General features: G+C 50.5%; 2 protein-coding genes across 3 annotated transcripts; both read right to left on the bottom strand.

Annotated features, from left to right (window-relative positions):
• Nucleotides 1–3057: 3057 nt before the first annotated feature.
• HEXIM2 (HEXIM P-TEFb complex subunit 2) lies at nt 3058–8428 on the bottom strand. 2 transcript variants are annotated; one of them, XM_068530333.1, is made up of 3 exons: nt 8101–8428; nt 6470–6583; nt 3058–4056 (listed from the first exon to the last, which is right to left on the bottom strand). In XM_068530333.1, exons 1-3 carry the CDS (start codon nt 8395–8397, stop codon nt 3268–3270), a joined length of 1200 nt encoding a protein of 399 aa, XP_068386434.1. In that variant the 5' UTR covers nt 8398–8428; the 3' UTR covers nt 3058–3267. The 2 variants fall into 2 exon arrangements, with proteins under 2 accessions (XP_068386434.1, XP_068386435.1); XM_068530334.1 differs by having other exon boundaries at nt 6470–6580.
• Nucleotides 8429–14430: 6002 nt separating this feature from the next.
• HEXIM1 (HEXIM P-TEFb complex subunit 1) lies at nt 14431–16697 on the bottom strand. The gene has a single exon (XM_068529823.1). It carries the CDS (start codon nt 16077–16079, stop codon nt 15036–15038), a length of 1044 nt encoding a protein of 347 aa, XP_068385924.1. The 5' UTR covers nt 16080–16697; the 3' UTR covers nt 14431–15035.
• Nucleotides 16698–17228: the final 531 nt, after the last annotated feature.

Raw genomic sequence — 17228 nt, 5'->3', positions numbered from 1 at the left:
GTCATCAAGGTAGGCAGTTCCTTTAGAAACCCTGGCACCAATGGAATGAAATCGAACACGTTAAGCAGCAGGAAGATCACCCACCACCCGCCCACAGCGGGGAAGTGAGGATGGCACTGAGCTGCGTGTGGGTGCCATCTCCGGGCAGCAGGGGGGCTGCCGAGACCTCCCAAGGCTGAGAGGCCACCTGTCACCCCCTTGCAGGCCCCAGAGCCCCCAGAGGACAGCACCCACCGGGGGTCTGGGATGGGGGAAGGGATTGGCTGAGCGCCGTGGGCTCCTTTGTCAGACCCAGGAAGGAGAGAGGGGGCAGCTACAGGAAGTAAGGGGGGGTGAGGCGCTCCCTCCGGAATCTCTCCAGCTACTTCCCTCCCCTCCGGCTCCCACAGCTCCCGCACATGCTCAGTGTGCCCTCGAATTGGGTTGGCTGGGGGAGGGCCTTGACTGGCATCCCCACTTAAAGGGCCAGTGCCATCCTTGTCCGCGCCGAACGGGGGCAATGAGAGCCGGCCACCCTCTTCACTCATACTGAACTACTTCACCTCAGACCCCCTTCCCCACGTCCTGGCAGGCTCCTTCCTCTCCCTCAGCTGCTCTGTCCACCCCATCACCTCTCATTCCCTGACCCCACTGCAGGCAGGGACTGTCCACTGGACACAGGGGTGTCCACCTGGGGTGGGGAAGAAAGGAGGATCCCAGACCAGGGTACGAAATCCACCCTGGGAACTACCTGCCTCTCTGGGCCTCCCTTCCCCGGCCCAGCTGACCGAGAAGGTCCTGGAAAGCAAATGACCATGAGGGAATGAGGCACTGAGCATCTGCTCTGGAAAGGCCTGGGGAGGAAAGGGGAGTGTGTCTAAGCCCGGCTTCCCCAGCAGATAGGGTGGTGAAGGCTGTAAACTGGAGCTTCCTCACTGAGGTGGGGTCCCACGACCAGGCAGCATGAGAGGGAAAAGCAAAAAGAATCCGCATCTGGCCACTGGGGCTGAGCTGGCTCTACCCAGTGCTGAGCCCCGAGTCACGCCAGCTCTACCCTGGGTTCTGGGCACTGAGGTCAGGGACCCAGGTGGGGGGAAGGAGGTGACACTGACTCTTCACTGATCCCTCTCAGCCCCTCCTGACACTCTCCCATCCCACACCCTTCTCCTCTGGTTTTGTTTTTGGTTTTGTTTTGCTCCTCTGTTTTCTTGACCCATCCTGGGCCCCACCAGCCATGGGAAAATTAACCCACCTCAGTGTGACCCTGACCCAGAGCCCTTCAGCCATTGTGTGTGTGTGTGTGTGTGTGTGTGTGTCTCTGTTGGGGTTGCAGCAGCTTTCCTGTCTCCAGGCTCCTCAGCTCCTTGGCCAAGAAAGACCAAGCTCCTCACCTGTCCCCTCCCCCGTGTGCAGCTCCTGCCTGCTCAGGGACATGCTGCCCAAGCCACCTCCTGGACACACCTCCAGCACCCTCTCCCTCGACACTGCACCCACACCCCTCCCCCACACTCCAGCAGCCCTCTGGAATCTTCTCTCCCCTCCTAGTTACTTTTACACACTTACACACACACACACAGAGGCCTCCTGGTAAACAACCTTGTCCTGGCCCTGGCCCTCCTCTCTCCCTCCAGCTCCATGCTGAGGAATGCAACAGCTGGGAGGCTGCCTGCGCCCTGCCCAGGGGCCTTCAGTTCCCTGGCTAGCACCCCACAGGGGAAGGCCGGCCTAAGGCCAGCTTTCCTGGAATCCAAAAGCCGCTTCCTCTCTGAGCCTTGGGTTTTCCATCTGCAAAGTGGGGACAATCATTCCTCTAGCCCTTCCTGACAGAGGTGTCTGGGATCAAAGGGGAGGGGGCTAGGACTCCCAGCCAGGGTTGGGTTGGGGGAGACCCCAAAGATGGGAGATTTTGCTTTCTTAAAACCCATCCCTTCCTAGAATCTGTTCTGGCCTTACTTCGCTGTAGAAGACGCTGGAGAGGTCTGGGTGTGACAGGGCAGAAATGAAAGTTGTCCTGGCAACACACAGGATTTTTCAACATTTCCATCCCAGCAGCTCCCAGGCCTGAGCCCTTCTCTCGCCCAATGTGGCCTGTCAAGACGAGCTTTCCTGGAACGCAGGTTAGGCTGGGCCCGCCAGGCCTCTGCCCCTCCCTGTGCACGGTGGCAGAGCCAATACAGGCTCATTGGTGAGTTGACTAACTTCCCCTCCACCACCGCAGCCTGACACTCTGCAGCCACAAGAACAAGAGATAAGGTGTCTGGGGAGAGGTGGGTCTGAGTGTGAGGGGTGTGTGAGCTCGCTTCAGAGCCCAAGACTGCTGGTGTGTTGGTGGCAATATCCGGGCTGACTCAGCTCTCTATCAGACAGACAGGTGAGGGGCTCACCTCAGAGGGAATTAACCACACAGGTGATTAGGCTAAAAGGAGCAGGATGCACAGACGCACGGCAGGCACCTCGAAAGCCAAGCCTCCAGCTCTGCTAAGGATCGATCCCCTGTCCAACCAGCCTTGGGCTTATTTTCCATCAGGAGAAAACTCCCCTTGAGCGCTTACTTGTAAGTGCTCTTCTAGGAGGTCAGGGGGCAAACCTGACAACTAACCTCCTGCCCAACCCCCAGCTGGGAGATGGGGGGCAGGTGGGGAGGCTGTCAAGCACAAAGAGACACAAGGCACCTTGTCTAGCCCAGCCCTCTACACTACGGGGAGGATAGGGAAAATACAGGGAGCCTGGGAACAAACCCTGAAGAAACCCCTGGACTTGAGCCTAGCCCTCTCTCCTCCAGAGGAAGTTCCCAGCTCCTCACAGCAATCTTGCATCTTAAGTCAGGCTCTGGCTGAACCTGGTGACTCCTGACTGAGACCCCTCCCGCCTCTGCCTTCCCCTCTCTAAAACCTTCAGAGCAGTCTGATGGCCCCCAGATACACAGAGCAGATTTCAGACATTCTGGAGACGCTGAGAAGCCCCCAATGCAGGGGTCTGCTGTCCTCCCAGGCTGGGGTCAGCCCCAGGCCTCTCTGCGATGGAAGTGCTTTGATTCTCAGAGCAGCCCTAGTGAAATCAATGCTAGCCACTCCCATGTGATCTCACCAAAATCATTTAATTCCTTTGTGAAAAATAAGATGACATCAAAGAACAAACTGTGGAAATGACAAGATGGAAGCCGGAACCTAAATTAGCTGTTCTCAGGGGGCGCAGGGGTGCTGAGACCTGCCTCCTTGAGACTCGGCTGGCCTGAGTGTGTACAAAACAGGACCTTCTCCTTGGGTCAGCCTGGATGGGGGGGCACCCCTAGGTGCCAGGCTCCCCACCACGGCGGCCGCCTTCTCGGTTCCACATCTCGTTCTCCTGCCGAAGCCGCTGGTTCTCCGTCCGGAGCCTCTCTACCTCGGCGGCCAGCTCCTCCACCTGGCGACAGGGCCGCTGGCTGGTGCACCCCTGCAGCTGCTGCAGCCTCCTCGTCTCCTCCTCGGCCTGTGACAGCCGCCTCTCCAGATCCAGGTAGTCGCGCACCAGCTCCTGCTTGCTGCGGCCCTGCAAGCTCTCAGTGTGATAGCGCTCATAGGCCTCGGAGAAATCCCTCTGCTGGAACTCCCCATGAGCTCGGCCCCTCGAGTCGCTGTCCCCGGCCTCACTTTCCCCACTGGAGCCTGGGTGGGAGGCCCCTTGGGGCACATCCAGGTTGGGCTCCTCAGGGTCTCTGTCGTTCATCAGGAACTGGGTGGTATTGTAGGGTGCCACGGGCTGGCCTTTGGCGAACATCTCCTCTCGGACCCGGGAGGCCCGCTGGCTCTGCCTCTCATCCCGCTGTTGCTTCTCGGCCCAGCTCAGCTCCAGGTAGGGCCGCCAGTGCCGCTTGCGCTTTGAAGGCCGCCGGCGGTGCTTCTTCCGTGCCAGTACGGCCTCCACTGAGCAGCTCCCTGGGCTCTGGGCCCGGGGACCCCTACCGTTCCAGCCTAGGCCACTGCCAGGAGGATCTTCCTCCTCTGAGTGGCTCTCCATCCGGGGTGTCAGGGGCAGGGAACCTCCAGGGTCATGAGGCTCAGGGGATGTTTTGGGGCTCCCAGGAACACGAGAGATCTAAAGAGAGAGGAAAAAAGGAGGACAGATCACAGATGGCCCGTCCCATGGTAGAATCCTCTGTTCACCCAGCCTGAAGCCGACCTGCCCGCACCCAGCTCACTTGGTCCCTCTCTAGCCTCACATCTTCTACGACCATTTGTCTGTTTCTGGGCTTACCTGTCTACTGTCTGTCCCCCAACCCTCCCCAAGCAAACTCATGGTGAGAGCCAGAATCTTGCCTGTGTATTTCACTCTGTAATTTCAATGCCTGGAACAGCACCTGGCACAGAGTAGACATTCAATAAATACTCTTTCAAATGGGATGGGAAGTGGCTCCTGATATATTATTGGTTGATCAGAAGCCCAAACGGCACTTGCTCTTCCCTCTTCCTAGAAAGCTTATCTTTCAGACAGAGCTGGTTTCCTTGCAAGTGACCTGTACAGTCCCACAGAGGCCCCCATTCAGAAAAGCCCCATGCTTTGCTTAATGCTCTGCTGTCACTGTCTTGAACTTCTTAGTAATTTTTGAATTAAGAGCCCTTTGCACTGACCCCACAAATCATGTTGCCAATCCTGCTTCCAGCTACTTGCATAGCTGATTCTTTTTCATCCTTTAGGGTTAAGTTCCAATGTCAGCTCTTCAGGGAGGCCCTCCCTGACCACCCTATCTAAGTAGCCCCCATTCCCCTTCCCAGTGACTCCCTGTCATGTGACAGTTAATGTCCCACTTAGCATTTAGCGCATTACCATTTACCACTTGTCTTTCTCCTAGAAGAATGTGTCCTGTCTGTTCAGCTCACCACTGTGTCGCTAAGCATGGCCCAAGGTGAGTGTTCAATAAATATATGTTAAATGACATAAGCCCAGAAGTGGGGGGGATCCAAAAGATAGTGGAACATGAGACTCTCGCTTCTGTCATTCTAGGGTGAATGGAGTGTATTTATTCCAGGCACAAGTTGGTATCACTCTTCTACATGAGGGGCAGGAAAGCACTAGGGAGAGGAAGGGCCAATCTCCAGTCTGTAGCCCAGAGAATTCTACACCTTATCTAAGAGGCGGAAAGGATTCTGTCAAGAGTGCGTGTGTTCAGGGCATCTGTTTATCTCTGCCGTGGTGAGGGTGGGAGTACTGAGTCTTGGGGAGGACAATGAATTGCTGGAAGTTTGTGGTTTGGGGAATTCTAATAATAACCACCACCACTGGCACAGTGTTTTATAATGTTCAACACGGTTCAGAGACATCTGAGCATGGGTCTACTCGAGTGTAGGGAGTGTACTGAGGGGTGTATGCAGCTCTGTAAGAGTTGGAGGTGTGTTAATGTGCGTTTTGGAGACCCCAAAGTTCTCTTCATAATTTGGGATGGGGTACGTTGGAGTGTGTGTACATGTGTGTTGTTTGTTGTGTTGTATTGTTACTTTACCTGCAGGGAGAATGTCATAAAGTAACAATACAATCAAGAGTGACAGGCCTTGTCTCCACCAGTGTCTTGGGCCAACTGAGGAGACCTTCTGCCCCATCCAGGAAGAGGCAAGGCCGCTGGGAAGTCCGAGGCAGGGGGTCTCGCTTCGGTGCGCACATCATTCACCCGTTCCCAGCCCTCAGCGAATGTCCCCCATGATCTTTCCCCCCACCCAAGCCAGCCCTGCCCCTCAGCCCCACATGCTGCCTCCCTCCTGAAGGCTTGTCCCCTTTCCACCATTACCACTATTGCAGATAAGCTGTGTGATCCCGGGTGAGTCATTTGCCCTCTCTGAACCTTCAGGCCCTGACATGCCATGAACTCCAAGTTAAATAAATCTGGAAAATTTACTGGAAGTAGCCAGGTAGGGTGGATCAGAGGACTAGAGTTCCCCCCTTACCTATAGGGAGTTGTGGACTAGGGGAGAAGAATGGGCAAGATGGGGGCCAGTGAGAGAGAGCACAGGGTGGGAGGGTTTGGGCTCCTGTTGCCAGATCAGAAGGTGATGTTCTCTGAGGGCCTGATACAATCTGTCTCTCCCCTCTCTCCTGGGTGATTTCCTACCCCCTAACCTCCATCCTAAATTATGAACCGATGGCTCAAACTCTTCTCCCTGCTTCAGACTTGGTTCTCAGCCTAGACAAAATGCAAGGCAGGGTTCTGTTGTTCAAGACGCTAAGTTTAAACCCTGGGTCTTCTGCTTGCTGGCTGCATGATTCTAGAAAAGGCATGTCAGCTCTCAGAACATCAGCTTCTTTGAAATGGAAATAGTAATTTCTACCCTGAATGGCTACTAGGATTTCATGAGATAGCGCAGAATTAACATCTGCCATATTGCTCAGCGCATAGTGGGGACTCATTTAAAAATACTGGTTTTCCAAATCCACTAACACATCTGAGACAAGAAGCCAGGATCCCAGTTGGCAGGACCCGTGTTCAGGGCACTCAGGTGGTTGGGAGAGTGGGGCTTACCTTAGCCTCCTCCAGGGCTGCTGGTGACTCTGTGTTACAGTTGGTCTGGTTTGGAGTAGCCACCTTCTTCTGTTCCAAATCTTTCAGCAGATGCCTTTTAACTAGTGACACCTGCTTTAAATAATAGAAACCTAAGTCCCGAGGGAGAATTTTCAGGAAGACTCTGGCTACCCAGCAAATTTTTACCAAGGCAGCAGCAGCCATTTTGTAGCACCAGACCTGCACACCCTCATTTTCAAATGAAGGGCCGCCTCCAGCCTGGTTTTCACACCTCCAGCCAGCAAGGGGTCAAACGGGGATTAAGGGGCCATCTTCCCATCTTCCCAGTCCTGTTCCTCAGGCCCCAGGCCAGGGCTGAGATCCTATACTCTTCTCCTGAAACTCACTGAGGCAGGCTGGCAGTTAGGAAGCTAGGCCTAAGCTTTGTTCCCCCAGCAACCAAAGAGGGGAAAAGACTGCCTGGGGAGGCGAAGACACAGCAATGACCTGGACAGGCTGGGAGTGGAGTGGGTCGGTGGCTCCGACAAGCCCGAGGAGGAGTCCTTTCCCCACTGCCTCCAGAGGCCCCAACCTTGACTGCAGGCCCCCACCTCCTCCCCAGGCTGGGCTCCAGAAGTCAACACCTCAAAAAACACGACTGGGCCCAGCCTGGGGCTGAGGCCTTTTCATCTACAGGGCCTGGCCTGCCTCCCTCCTTCTTCTCAGGATGGGAAACGGAGGAAAGGGTAAGGAGAAGTCTTCGCACTACAGGCAGCTGGGAGGGAAACCCAACAGGGATAAGGAAGGATTCCTTGGAAGAGGGGAAATGATCCGGGAAGGAGATTTTGCAAAGGCGGAACTGACCTATTTGCTGTCAGGGGCTATGCACAGGACTACATCTGTGTGTCTTTCTGTGCGACCGCCTGTCTGTGCAATTCCCAACGCCTCAGCCCTACGTCTTGCTGCAGTTGCTGCAGCTCTGGTCAAGCCGCTCAGGCACTGAGGTTGGGGGGAGGCCCCCCCACCCCGGCCTGGCAGCGCGGTGCCTGCTGGGGATTGTAGTTCTTCTAGCTGGGGAAGGCGGATCAAGAGCCTGTAACGTCAACAAGCACACAGAAAACTCTAAAACCCATCTACCCTTGCGCGAGCGGCGTCCCGCGCTCACCGATGCCTCCTTTGATTGGCCCACTCGCCTGCCAATATTCCCTTTTTCGTCAACGATTAGCTGTGCGGAAGCACAAGTCGATCCGCCTATCCGAGCTCAATTAAAGAGTTCATTGATGGCGTTAATCTTTACTGGGCAGAAAACAGATCCGGCTGAGAGGGGAGGGGCTTGGACGCGGAGGGATCCTCGGCCCTAGAGGAAGGCGACGAGAAGGACCGGTGGCCGCCGCCGCCATTTTGGGCTGGGAGGAGGCAGCGGAGGGACTCGCTGCGCAGTGAGAGCACCCCATGGGGGGTGGTCCGGGCGCGGGGAGAGGCCGGGCCGAGTGGGCTGCCTGAAGTGGCGGCGCCGGGAGACGGCGGGGGGTGGGACCGGGGACCGCGGGGGGGTGAAGGTTGGAGTCTCTCTGGCTGGGCCCGGTCCTCAAACCATCCCGGCAGCCCCGCAGCCTCGCCTCTCACAGAGGGCGGGGTTCTTGGGTAATTACCGCGTATTTCCCGAGACCCCAGCTGAGGAGAGACCGGGTGAAATGACTCCCCTCTGCTCTTTCCACGGGGGCGCAGATCCTGAGGCCGAGCTCCGCTGAGTTCTTTCCCCACCCCCATGCGGCCTGGGTATAGCGGCGAGGCCCGGCGTAGCGGGAACCCCCACTTCTATGGGCGCCGCGGGGGCGGGTGGAGGTCGCAGCTCCGGCCGCGCGCCCCTCTGGCGTGGCAGTCAGCTGGAGGTTCCGAGGGCAGAGAGCCAGGTGCACCCACCATCTCCCCCCGTACACCAAGGCCATCCCGCGGCCAGGGCTGTGAACAGGAACAGCCTTCTTCCTACTGTAGCAACCACTAATTCTCCCCAGGGACCAGCTAGATCGGGGCACGTGGAAATCTCTGAGCGCTCTTGCCCTCGAGATCTCTCCTGTCCAGCCCCGATTCTCAGAACGACCTGATCTCGCACGTCGCCAGCCGCTTTGGGAAACTCCAAAAGTGTGCTGTTCCACTTCTCTTGAAGTTTGACACCAAAGGGGTTTGGGCTTTTGCCCTTTGCAGAGTTGGGACACAAAACAACTTGGAGTCGCCACGGTTCTGGGAATAAACATGGAGTGGCCCATTTCGGATGCTTCAGGAACATCTGTTTGCATTTTGAAATCTGAGCCATAACTTTTACCAAAACTTTTGGAGATGGCCGCCCTCCTAAAGGAAAAAACGAACTAATTCCAATGTAGTCTTTATAAGGCTACAAATTCTTTCCAGTTTAAAGAACTTTTCTCCCACAGACGAAACAAAATGGGGGAGTATTTTGCCACTGGTGCATTGTTACTAGGGAACCTCTATTTTGAAATTCCAAGTAATTGAAAGTCACTTCTGTGGATCCCAGATGGCCACCAAAATAGAAATTGCAGTTTTGAGCTACTTCATATATGTGGCGTTTGGGGGAGCAGGGGAAACCTACTTTGAGAAAAATAAACACTCAACCTTATAGCTGTAGCAGCTTCTTAAGGATTGAAGTTTGATGTGAAATTCTTTTCTTGAATTGCAGATGAAACCATTTTGTTTCTTACTGCTTGAAATCTAAATTCAGGGAGATTCATAGGTCAGGGGTAGCTTAATGTTGCTAAAAGGTCACTTGCAATTATGCCTAGGTAGACTCGGAATTAGGAGAGTGGGCGGTGAGCTTTATCTTAGAGGGTACCTTGTGATGCGTCTCATTGCTGATTACAGATGGTCAAATCGTTCCTAAGCATTTGGCCTTAATAGCAAAGTTTCTTCAGAACTGAAGCCCTGTTCCTCCTATTAATAAAGTGATTTTTTTTTTTTTTTTAAGTTGTAAGAGTGACAGTTCCATAGCTTTAACTGTTTTCTCCCTTTGCCCCCAAGATGTTCTCAGAGAAAGTCTTAGAACTGGATTGCAAAAATACGATCACCTTTGACTCAGGTTAATCTAAAATTTGAACCACTTATCCTAAATAAAGCTTCAGGACACTTGATTCATGCTGTGGGTTGACTTGGCTTATGTCATGTTCACTTCACACTGTTGTTCAGATCAAGAGAATATGCCAGTTAGGAAAAGCTGACACTAACTTGGTAGGAGTTAAATAGTTATAGCTGAAAGGGGCTTTAAAGATTATCTTTGTGGTTCCTCTGTCAAGAATTTAATGGCGGAGGATCTCAGACTGTGATTCATCCTCCATTGTGGAGTAATCTAGTTAAACCTTTGGAAGCTACTAAGTGGAGAATACTGTACCAGGTGCAGAAATTTGGTACTCATTTTTAAAAATGAAAGCTTATCATATTTAAGGTTGACCCGTAAGCTTTTCCATTCCTTGATAAGAAAAGTTGCGAGTAAAATCAGTTAATCAATGGTCCCTTGGTTATCTACTGAGCAAAACACAGCACTGGAAGTTAGGAACTCCAAGTTCTATTTCTGTGTGTGCTACCACAGGTTTGGTTGGCTTGGCTAGAGGCCAAATCCTGAAGATGAGGCCAAACTGGCCATTTTGTTGCTGAGTCTATTGTGCGTCTAACTTTCAACTAGACCTTCAACTTCCTCCTCAGCTCTCCTCTTTCAGATGAGTTGCTTTGTGGTTTATAACAAATTCTACAAACCCTATATGCCTCAGTTTCCTAATTTGAAAATGGTATCAATGCAGCCTCCCTCATAAATACCTTGAGTAACTACTCTTCAGTGGCTATGTAAACATTTACTTGCTCTAACTTTACTTGGGAACTTTAGGACTTCTGCTTCAAAGGTTATTTGGGGCAGTTGGGAGGCCTGCCTTACCAAAGTGTGGCCTTGGTTGCCATGGGCCATCCAAATAGGTTGAACGAGGGTCAGTCTCAGGGTACCAAGCAGTTGTTACCGCAAGTCCTGGATGTTTTACGTTTGCCTGATGGCCACCTCCTGGGAGTAGTGGCTATGTGTGAGCAGCATTCATTGACAGAGGTAGGAGTAATTCTTTGCAGCAGTCCTCCTCTTCAGGATGAAGATACTTGCTTCTGAACTATGTGATTTCCAGTTAGTTTTTTACTTTGTTTAGCCCTCACCATCCTCTTCTCTGTCTTTTCTCTTTTTAAATTCAAATGTTTGCCGTTTTAAATTCACTTTTAGTAAGACCCAGAGAGGAGGGTAGAACTAACCTCCTAGACATTCCCTTCCATCCTCTGGTTGGTCTTCTGCCTTTGCTGAAAGTTGTCCTGGAGTTATCCAGGTATGCAGAATTGCGTGCTTAAAGCCGACTTCAGAACTTCAAATTAATCTTCTCCTCTGACGCTCTGGAGTCTAGGACAAATTCTACTCAGTAGTTTACGAGAGCAGTGATGCTGTCATTTTCTCAAATTCTTGTGCATGGAACACTCTACAACTCCCACATTTTCCTTCAGGAATATCCTTTTTGCCCACCGTAGATCCAGGGCTTTTTAACACTTCACACACAGTCAGTGGATGTATCAAATAGAATGTGCCTTCAGATGAGGGTTTACAATACTCTCCTGAATTTTGGCTCTTTTTGGAAAATTTTAAGCCAAATGTAACTGCTCTTGGTGCTGTATTGAGGGAAAGAATCACACTAGCTGTTTCAGGAGACTTACCAACAGTTCCTGGTACCAGCTCAACCATTTGAAAGAATTTTGTTGGTGTGCAGAAGTTTGTTAGTAAACTGCTAGGATTATTCCTGCTGTTACCCATGTTACATCATTTGTCATAATTGAACTGCCTCTAAGTAAAGCCCAAGAAAAACTTTATTCAGGAGGATTTGTGAGAGCTGTGTTATTGATCTGTCTAAAACCAGCCTTTGTTTTTTCAACAAGAAATGAAATGAGGTTGTGTGCTTTCCAGCATTCAAAGACAACTGGCAGAAATTGGCCAAATAGTGAATCTTCGCCTCCTAGACCATATATTTTGTCTTACTTACAGAGTATGACTGTTACCCTTTGGTCAGCAGATCCCACTCTTCAGGGCCTGAATTTGACACTTACTTTTAAAGATTAGTTTTTTTTTCTAGCAACAACCATTTACACTTTACATGAGAAAGGATAGTGGAATTTTATTCCAATAATCTTGCTTGAGAAATGTGAAAAATCATTTAAAAAAACTCACAAACTCAGGTGTACTTAGGTACAAGTACAGTGCTATTTAACTCTAGCCAGCTTTTCTGTCACACTGTTGTGAATACTTGTTTCCTGCTGGTGGTGTAAGTGGACAGGGGGACACCTGTAGTACATTACCTAATATTTGACTAAACAGTGGTTTTCTGAAGGTAGACTATTTAGTTGTGGATTTTGTTTATTTCTGTAGATTCCTTCTTTGATTTCTCTCACTTTTGAAGTCACTGGGGTAAAGTATATTTATTTATATTTCCCCAAGCAAAGGATTTTTATTTTACTCTGGACAAAGTGAAAATTAAAATACTGATCAAATGGGCATCTGCTCTGGTCTTAAAAAGAACCAGTAATAATGCCAATGGTACCTTACTTTTGGATAGCCTATTTTCATGCTGTCTCCTTTAATACTTAACAGCAGTTATGTGAAGTAGGCACGGCCCCATTTTGCTGATGAAGAATGAGGCTCAGAGAGTTTAAGAGATTTGTCCAGGGTTGTACTGCTAGTATTTGTCAAAGGTATAACTAGGAGCCTGGTTTTTGACTCCTAGTCTGGTCTAATTTTATAATGTTTCCTCTCTTTAGAGATACCTAGTCCATTTTTCAGAACTAAACCAATCTGGAGCTCCTTGGCTTGTTCCCCTGCAAACTGAAATCTAAAGGGCTCTGTCTCTTGAGGGCCACTTTAGGTTATAGGCTAGCCCAAGAAAAGTTTTCCTTACTCAAAGGAGGATTAAGCAGTCCAGCCAGCTGTCTCCAAAATTTGGGAAGTGCTTTACCCTGGCTGGATATCCAGGCCCCAGTATAAGAAAGAGAACTGAAATTGGTAATGTGTAAGCATGATCTTTGGAGCAGCTCATTTAAAATGTTTAGCAGAAAAGCCTTTAGTGAAAGGCTAGAGTGGACTTGAGGATCATTTGTCATGATCCTGTTAGTACAGGTAATTCGGAGTCTTTTCTCTCTGCCCTTAGAGCAATATGTTAGTCAAGTGTTTCAATCTAGAAACTGTTGATAGAAAACTGAAATTTTGCACAAATCTCATCATTCTAAGAACATAAATGCAATAAACGCAGTAAAATGTCCGTGCCTTTGAAAGCAAAATTCAGACAGAAAGTTGCATATCTCAAGGTAAATCAAAGTAATTTATGACAGTTACTTAAAACTAAAGATATATTTTTCAAGACTGGATTGAATGTCTCCTAAAACTTACACTTTTTTCCTGATGATAAATGCACTAAGAGTCTTTCTAATAGTCGGGGAAACAAGATGGTTATATTCAAATCCATCTTGTTAAGTAAGAAGAGGTTCTGAAATCAGAGGTCATCACTGCTGCAACCTATATAGTTCAGTCAAAATGAGGCTCCTGCTGTGCACTGTAAAGGCAGAGGGCAGTGTTGCTGCTTCTGGGACTGCTGCATGACGTCATGGCAGAAGGAAAATTAAAAACACAAAAACTATTTCAAAATAGACTTTTAATATAATTTTTAGGCCAAAGGAAAAGCTGATCATACATCGCCTCCAGTGGACCATCTGCCAGAATAGGGCCAGCTCAGTCCAGCTTTGAAGGCCCTGAGTCAGTCTTAACTGCCATAATTTCCCTTGATTCATGGATTTGTGTATGTTCCTCATGCATCATAAGGTGCATTTCACTGTTGACATTCCCACCACCTCCACTATTTCATTTAGCTGCAAAAGCAAGCTTCCCAATGGGAGGTTTTATTCCCAGGGGTTCTTAACCTTCAAGGAGTTTGATAATTTCATGATTCTCTCGAACCCTCTCCCCAGAAAAATGTACACATAATACAAGTCTACATATAATTGCATGGGGTTCATGGAGCCCAAGGCCCCCTATGGTTTCTAAGGCCCCATGTGAAGGAACCCCTGTGCTAGTGATTTGAACAATGCAGTTGCTCTAGGGAAACACTGACACAGGGCAGGTAAAGATGGGCTGGGTTAATCATGGTGACAGGAGGGAACAATCTTACAATTTCTTACTATTTTGACTTGCGGGCAGAAATTAATTCCCAGGGCCTCCCTGCATTTTCAAGAGCATAACTACTCAAGGACTAAGCAGCTATCAGTAGTTTAGGAGATAGAGAACAGCGGCTGTATAGGGAAGGTGCACGGTTCCCACTTGGCCCCTAAGGACTTAATTTAGCTCCTTAACCAGAAGCTTTACATTTGGTTTGCAGTGAGGGGGCATTTCTAATTTTAGTTTGACTCTCATGGAAAGGTGGACAGCTTCTATTCCTTTTTTTTTTTTTTTTTTTTGGTATAGGGAGCACCTAAGTATTGGACAATTAAGGTTAAGTCCTTGGAATGCCCCAAATGGCCATTTCCTCTATAAATATAATATTCTCTACCTCTGAATATTTTAACATAAAGAGCTGCCTCACAAGTTTATCCAACCATTGCTTGCACTAAGAAAGCAAGAGGTTTACGAAGAGCCTTTTCCAGGCATCCAAGAACTCCTTCCAGCCTTATTGGGAGGAGAGGGGAATTACTAAAAACACACTTGTAGGAATGAAATGAGGCTGTCAGTTGTCTAACCTGACAAACTGCCAAATTAGGCTTACGTTTTTGTTAATAGACTTTTGAACGGCTATTGAGAAGCAGAATTAAAATTTTAAGCTGCTGATTGTAGTTACTTTCTACTCCCCAAACACCCAACACTGGTTTATTTCTCCAGCATCAAGAAAGAAAACCAAGGCACTAGAAAACAAGCATACTTAAGTATTGAAGATAATTAAATCTTTATATTTTGCCGGAACTGTGTATTGTAGCACACTAAAACCCATTCAAGGGAAAACTGGGCAAATTGAAAATTCTCCCATTAAAGATTGTTTTTTGAAAATGGACAAATTAGATGATTCCTTTACCCCCCCCCCAAAACGCAATCACATATATCAGTACTATTCTGAATTAGCTCTAGAAATCACACTGAAACTACATTACATTTACAAATATTAAATTTATTATAACTAGAATGAATTTAATGGTTCTCAGATTTGGCCACCTTATAGCTCCATTTAAGGAGGGGATTTTTAACAGAAAAATGCTTTATAAATTGGTCAAATTACACATTAAAAAAGAAAAAACTCCTAAAAAGGAAAACAAGAAAAGCAACCCTTCAGTTTCACATAATTAAAGAACAGGAGAAAGCACACAAGCTACATCATAGCTAAATTTACCAAACCAACCAAAGCCAGGGGGGATTTCTTTTCTGATTATGTGTCATAAAAAGGTCCACTGTTTTATATACACATGTATATAATGTTACATTCCGTCACTGTAAAAAGTCCCCTTTGCCCCCCTCCCCCCCAAAAGTTTCAGTCTAGTCTCCAAACTTGGACAGCGGTGCTCGCTCCTGCTGCCGGTGCAGTTCGTTCTCCGTCAGCAGCTGGAGGTTCTCGGCGCGCAGCCGGTCTAGCTCCAGCTCCAGCTCCCGGACACGCGCGTCGTCGCCGCCCAGCCGCTTGCTTTCCAGCCGCAGCCGGTTATTCTCGTCCTCCATGCGCGAGAGGCACTTCTCCAGCTCCAGGTACTCTTTGATGAGCTCCTGCTTGCTCATGTTCTGCAGGCTCTCCGCGTGGTACCGCTCGTAGGTCTCCGAGAAGTCCCGCTGCAGAAACTCGCTGCCGTCTCCTCCCATCCCGTCGCTGCCCCCATCCTCCTCGCCCGCTTCTTCCATAAAGTCCTCATCGCTGGTGTCGTCAGATTTGGCAGCGGCCCGTTTGGGATAGAGGCCGGTTTTAAGATCCGGCTCCTCCTGGTCGTGATCATCCATGAGGAACTGCGTGGTGTTATAGGGAGCCACTGGTTGGCCCTTGGCGAACATCTCGGCTCGAATCCTCGAAGCTCGCAGGCTCTGTTTCTCATCGAACTTTTTCTTCTCCTCCCAGGTCAGCGTGTAGTACGGTTTCCAATGCCTCTTCTTCTTGGAGGGGCGTCTCCTATGTTTTTTCTTGCCCAGCTGTCTCTGCTGCTGTCCCCACGCCTCCTCGCCCCCTGCGGCAGAAGCCCCCAACTTGTTGGCCTTCGGCCTCTGTTCCCCTCCCGCCGCCGGCTGGGGGGCACCGCCAGCGGACAAGTCGTCCCCATTCTGGCCGTTCTCACCCGCTTCCGGACAGCTGGATTCTGGGCAGACCTGGGTCTGCACGGGAGGCGGCTGGAGCTCCAGGCTGCCTTCCCCGCCCTGCCCCGGAGAGCCACCCGACTGGGGGGACGCTCTCGATTGCCACCTACTGTCCTCCTCGGGCACCCGCTCCTCCGCGCCTGGGGGGCGATCAGAGTTCGGTTCTTCATGGACAGCAGCAGCACCTGTACAGTTGCTAGTTTGAGGCTGGTGCTGATACTCTGACAAGAGTGGCTCGGCCATTGCTAATAGAATCCTCTTCTCGGAGTCTGAAGAATTTTGGCTGTAAGTCCTTAAGGAAAAAAGGGTTTTCTTTTCTTTCAAAAATGTCCAACACAGTCCTCTTCGGTCTGTAATTCCTGCAGTGATGCCTTCAGCCAATCCTTCTGTCAGCAAACTCCAACTGCAATTTGGGGGCGCTCAAGTCAGTAAAGGGTTAAGGGCCCACAGCGCGGCCGGCTAGCGGGTCCAAGGGGGGTGCAGCAGCAGGAACAGTAGGTATTGTGCAGAGGGGTGGGCCTCAAGCCTCCCCGCAGAGCGCCCCCGCGATCAAGGAGTTGGTGGGCAAGGAGATTAGGTTAAATCCAACGGGTTAAACCCAGCCCCGAAGGGGTTAAAACTACCCGATGACGCTGACTCCGAGGGGCCGGATCCACAAAGGGTTAAATCCCCTGCCGCAGAGCCCACAAGGGGTTAAAGTCCCAGAGCCACCTCCTCCCACTTCCACGGGTGTCGCTCCAACCCGTGCTCCCACTTCCCTAGGCCCGGCCGGAGCCTCAGCCGAGGACAGACAAACTCATCTCCCCTTTGGCTCGATGCTCTGCTCAGCTCAGTTCTCCTCCGCCTCCTCCTCTTTTTCCTCCCTCCCTCCTCCCCCCTCCGACAGCTCCTCTTCCGCCTCCTCCCCCAACTTCCCCTCCCAACCTGCCTCTCCACCTGCCAACTTCCAACTGCTGCCTCCCAGCCCTCTGCGCCCCTTTTATATAGAAGACGGTCCGCCCCGCCCACGCGCATGCGTAACGGAGTCCCCATCGCAGGAAGCTGGGAGTCGTAGTTCCCATCTTTCAGGCCCGCCGTCCTCGCGCGCCGTGCGACGTAGCCAATCCCAGGGCGCGTCGGGGGCGTCTTCCAGGCCACCTCCTTCCATCGCTTAGCCCTCGCTAGAGAAACGTGAGCGCCCATTGGTCAAGAGGCACATGTCTCGCTGAGGAAGGAAGGCTGATCGCAGAGAAGATGGGGCGGGTTCTGGACCATACCATTGTGCTTCAGGAATAAGAGAAGATTCGATGGCCTATGAGGGCCCGCACAGAATATTTTTATGAAAAGGTGCGTCTTAAAGGCTACTATTGTATTCTGTCCTCAGCGGAAAGGTTCTGAACGTCATAAACACTT

This window comes from Eschrichtius robustus, chromosome 20 (assembly GCF_028021215.1).
Source record: "Eschrichtius robustus isolate mEscRob2 chromosome 20, mEscRob2.pri, whole genome shotgun sequence".
Classification (NCBI taxonomy): Eukaryota; Metazoa; Chordata; class Mammalia; order Artiodactyla; family Eschrichtiidae; genus Eschrichtius; species Eschrichtius robustus.
This window is presented reverse-complemented; position numbering and strand designations above follow the sequence as displayed.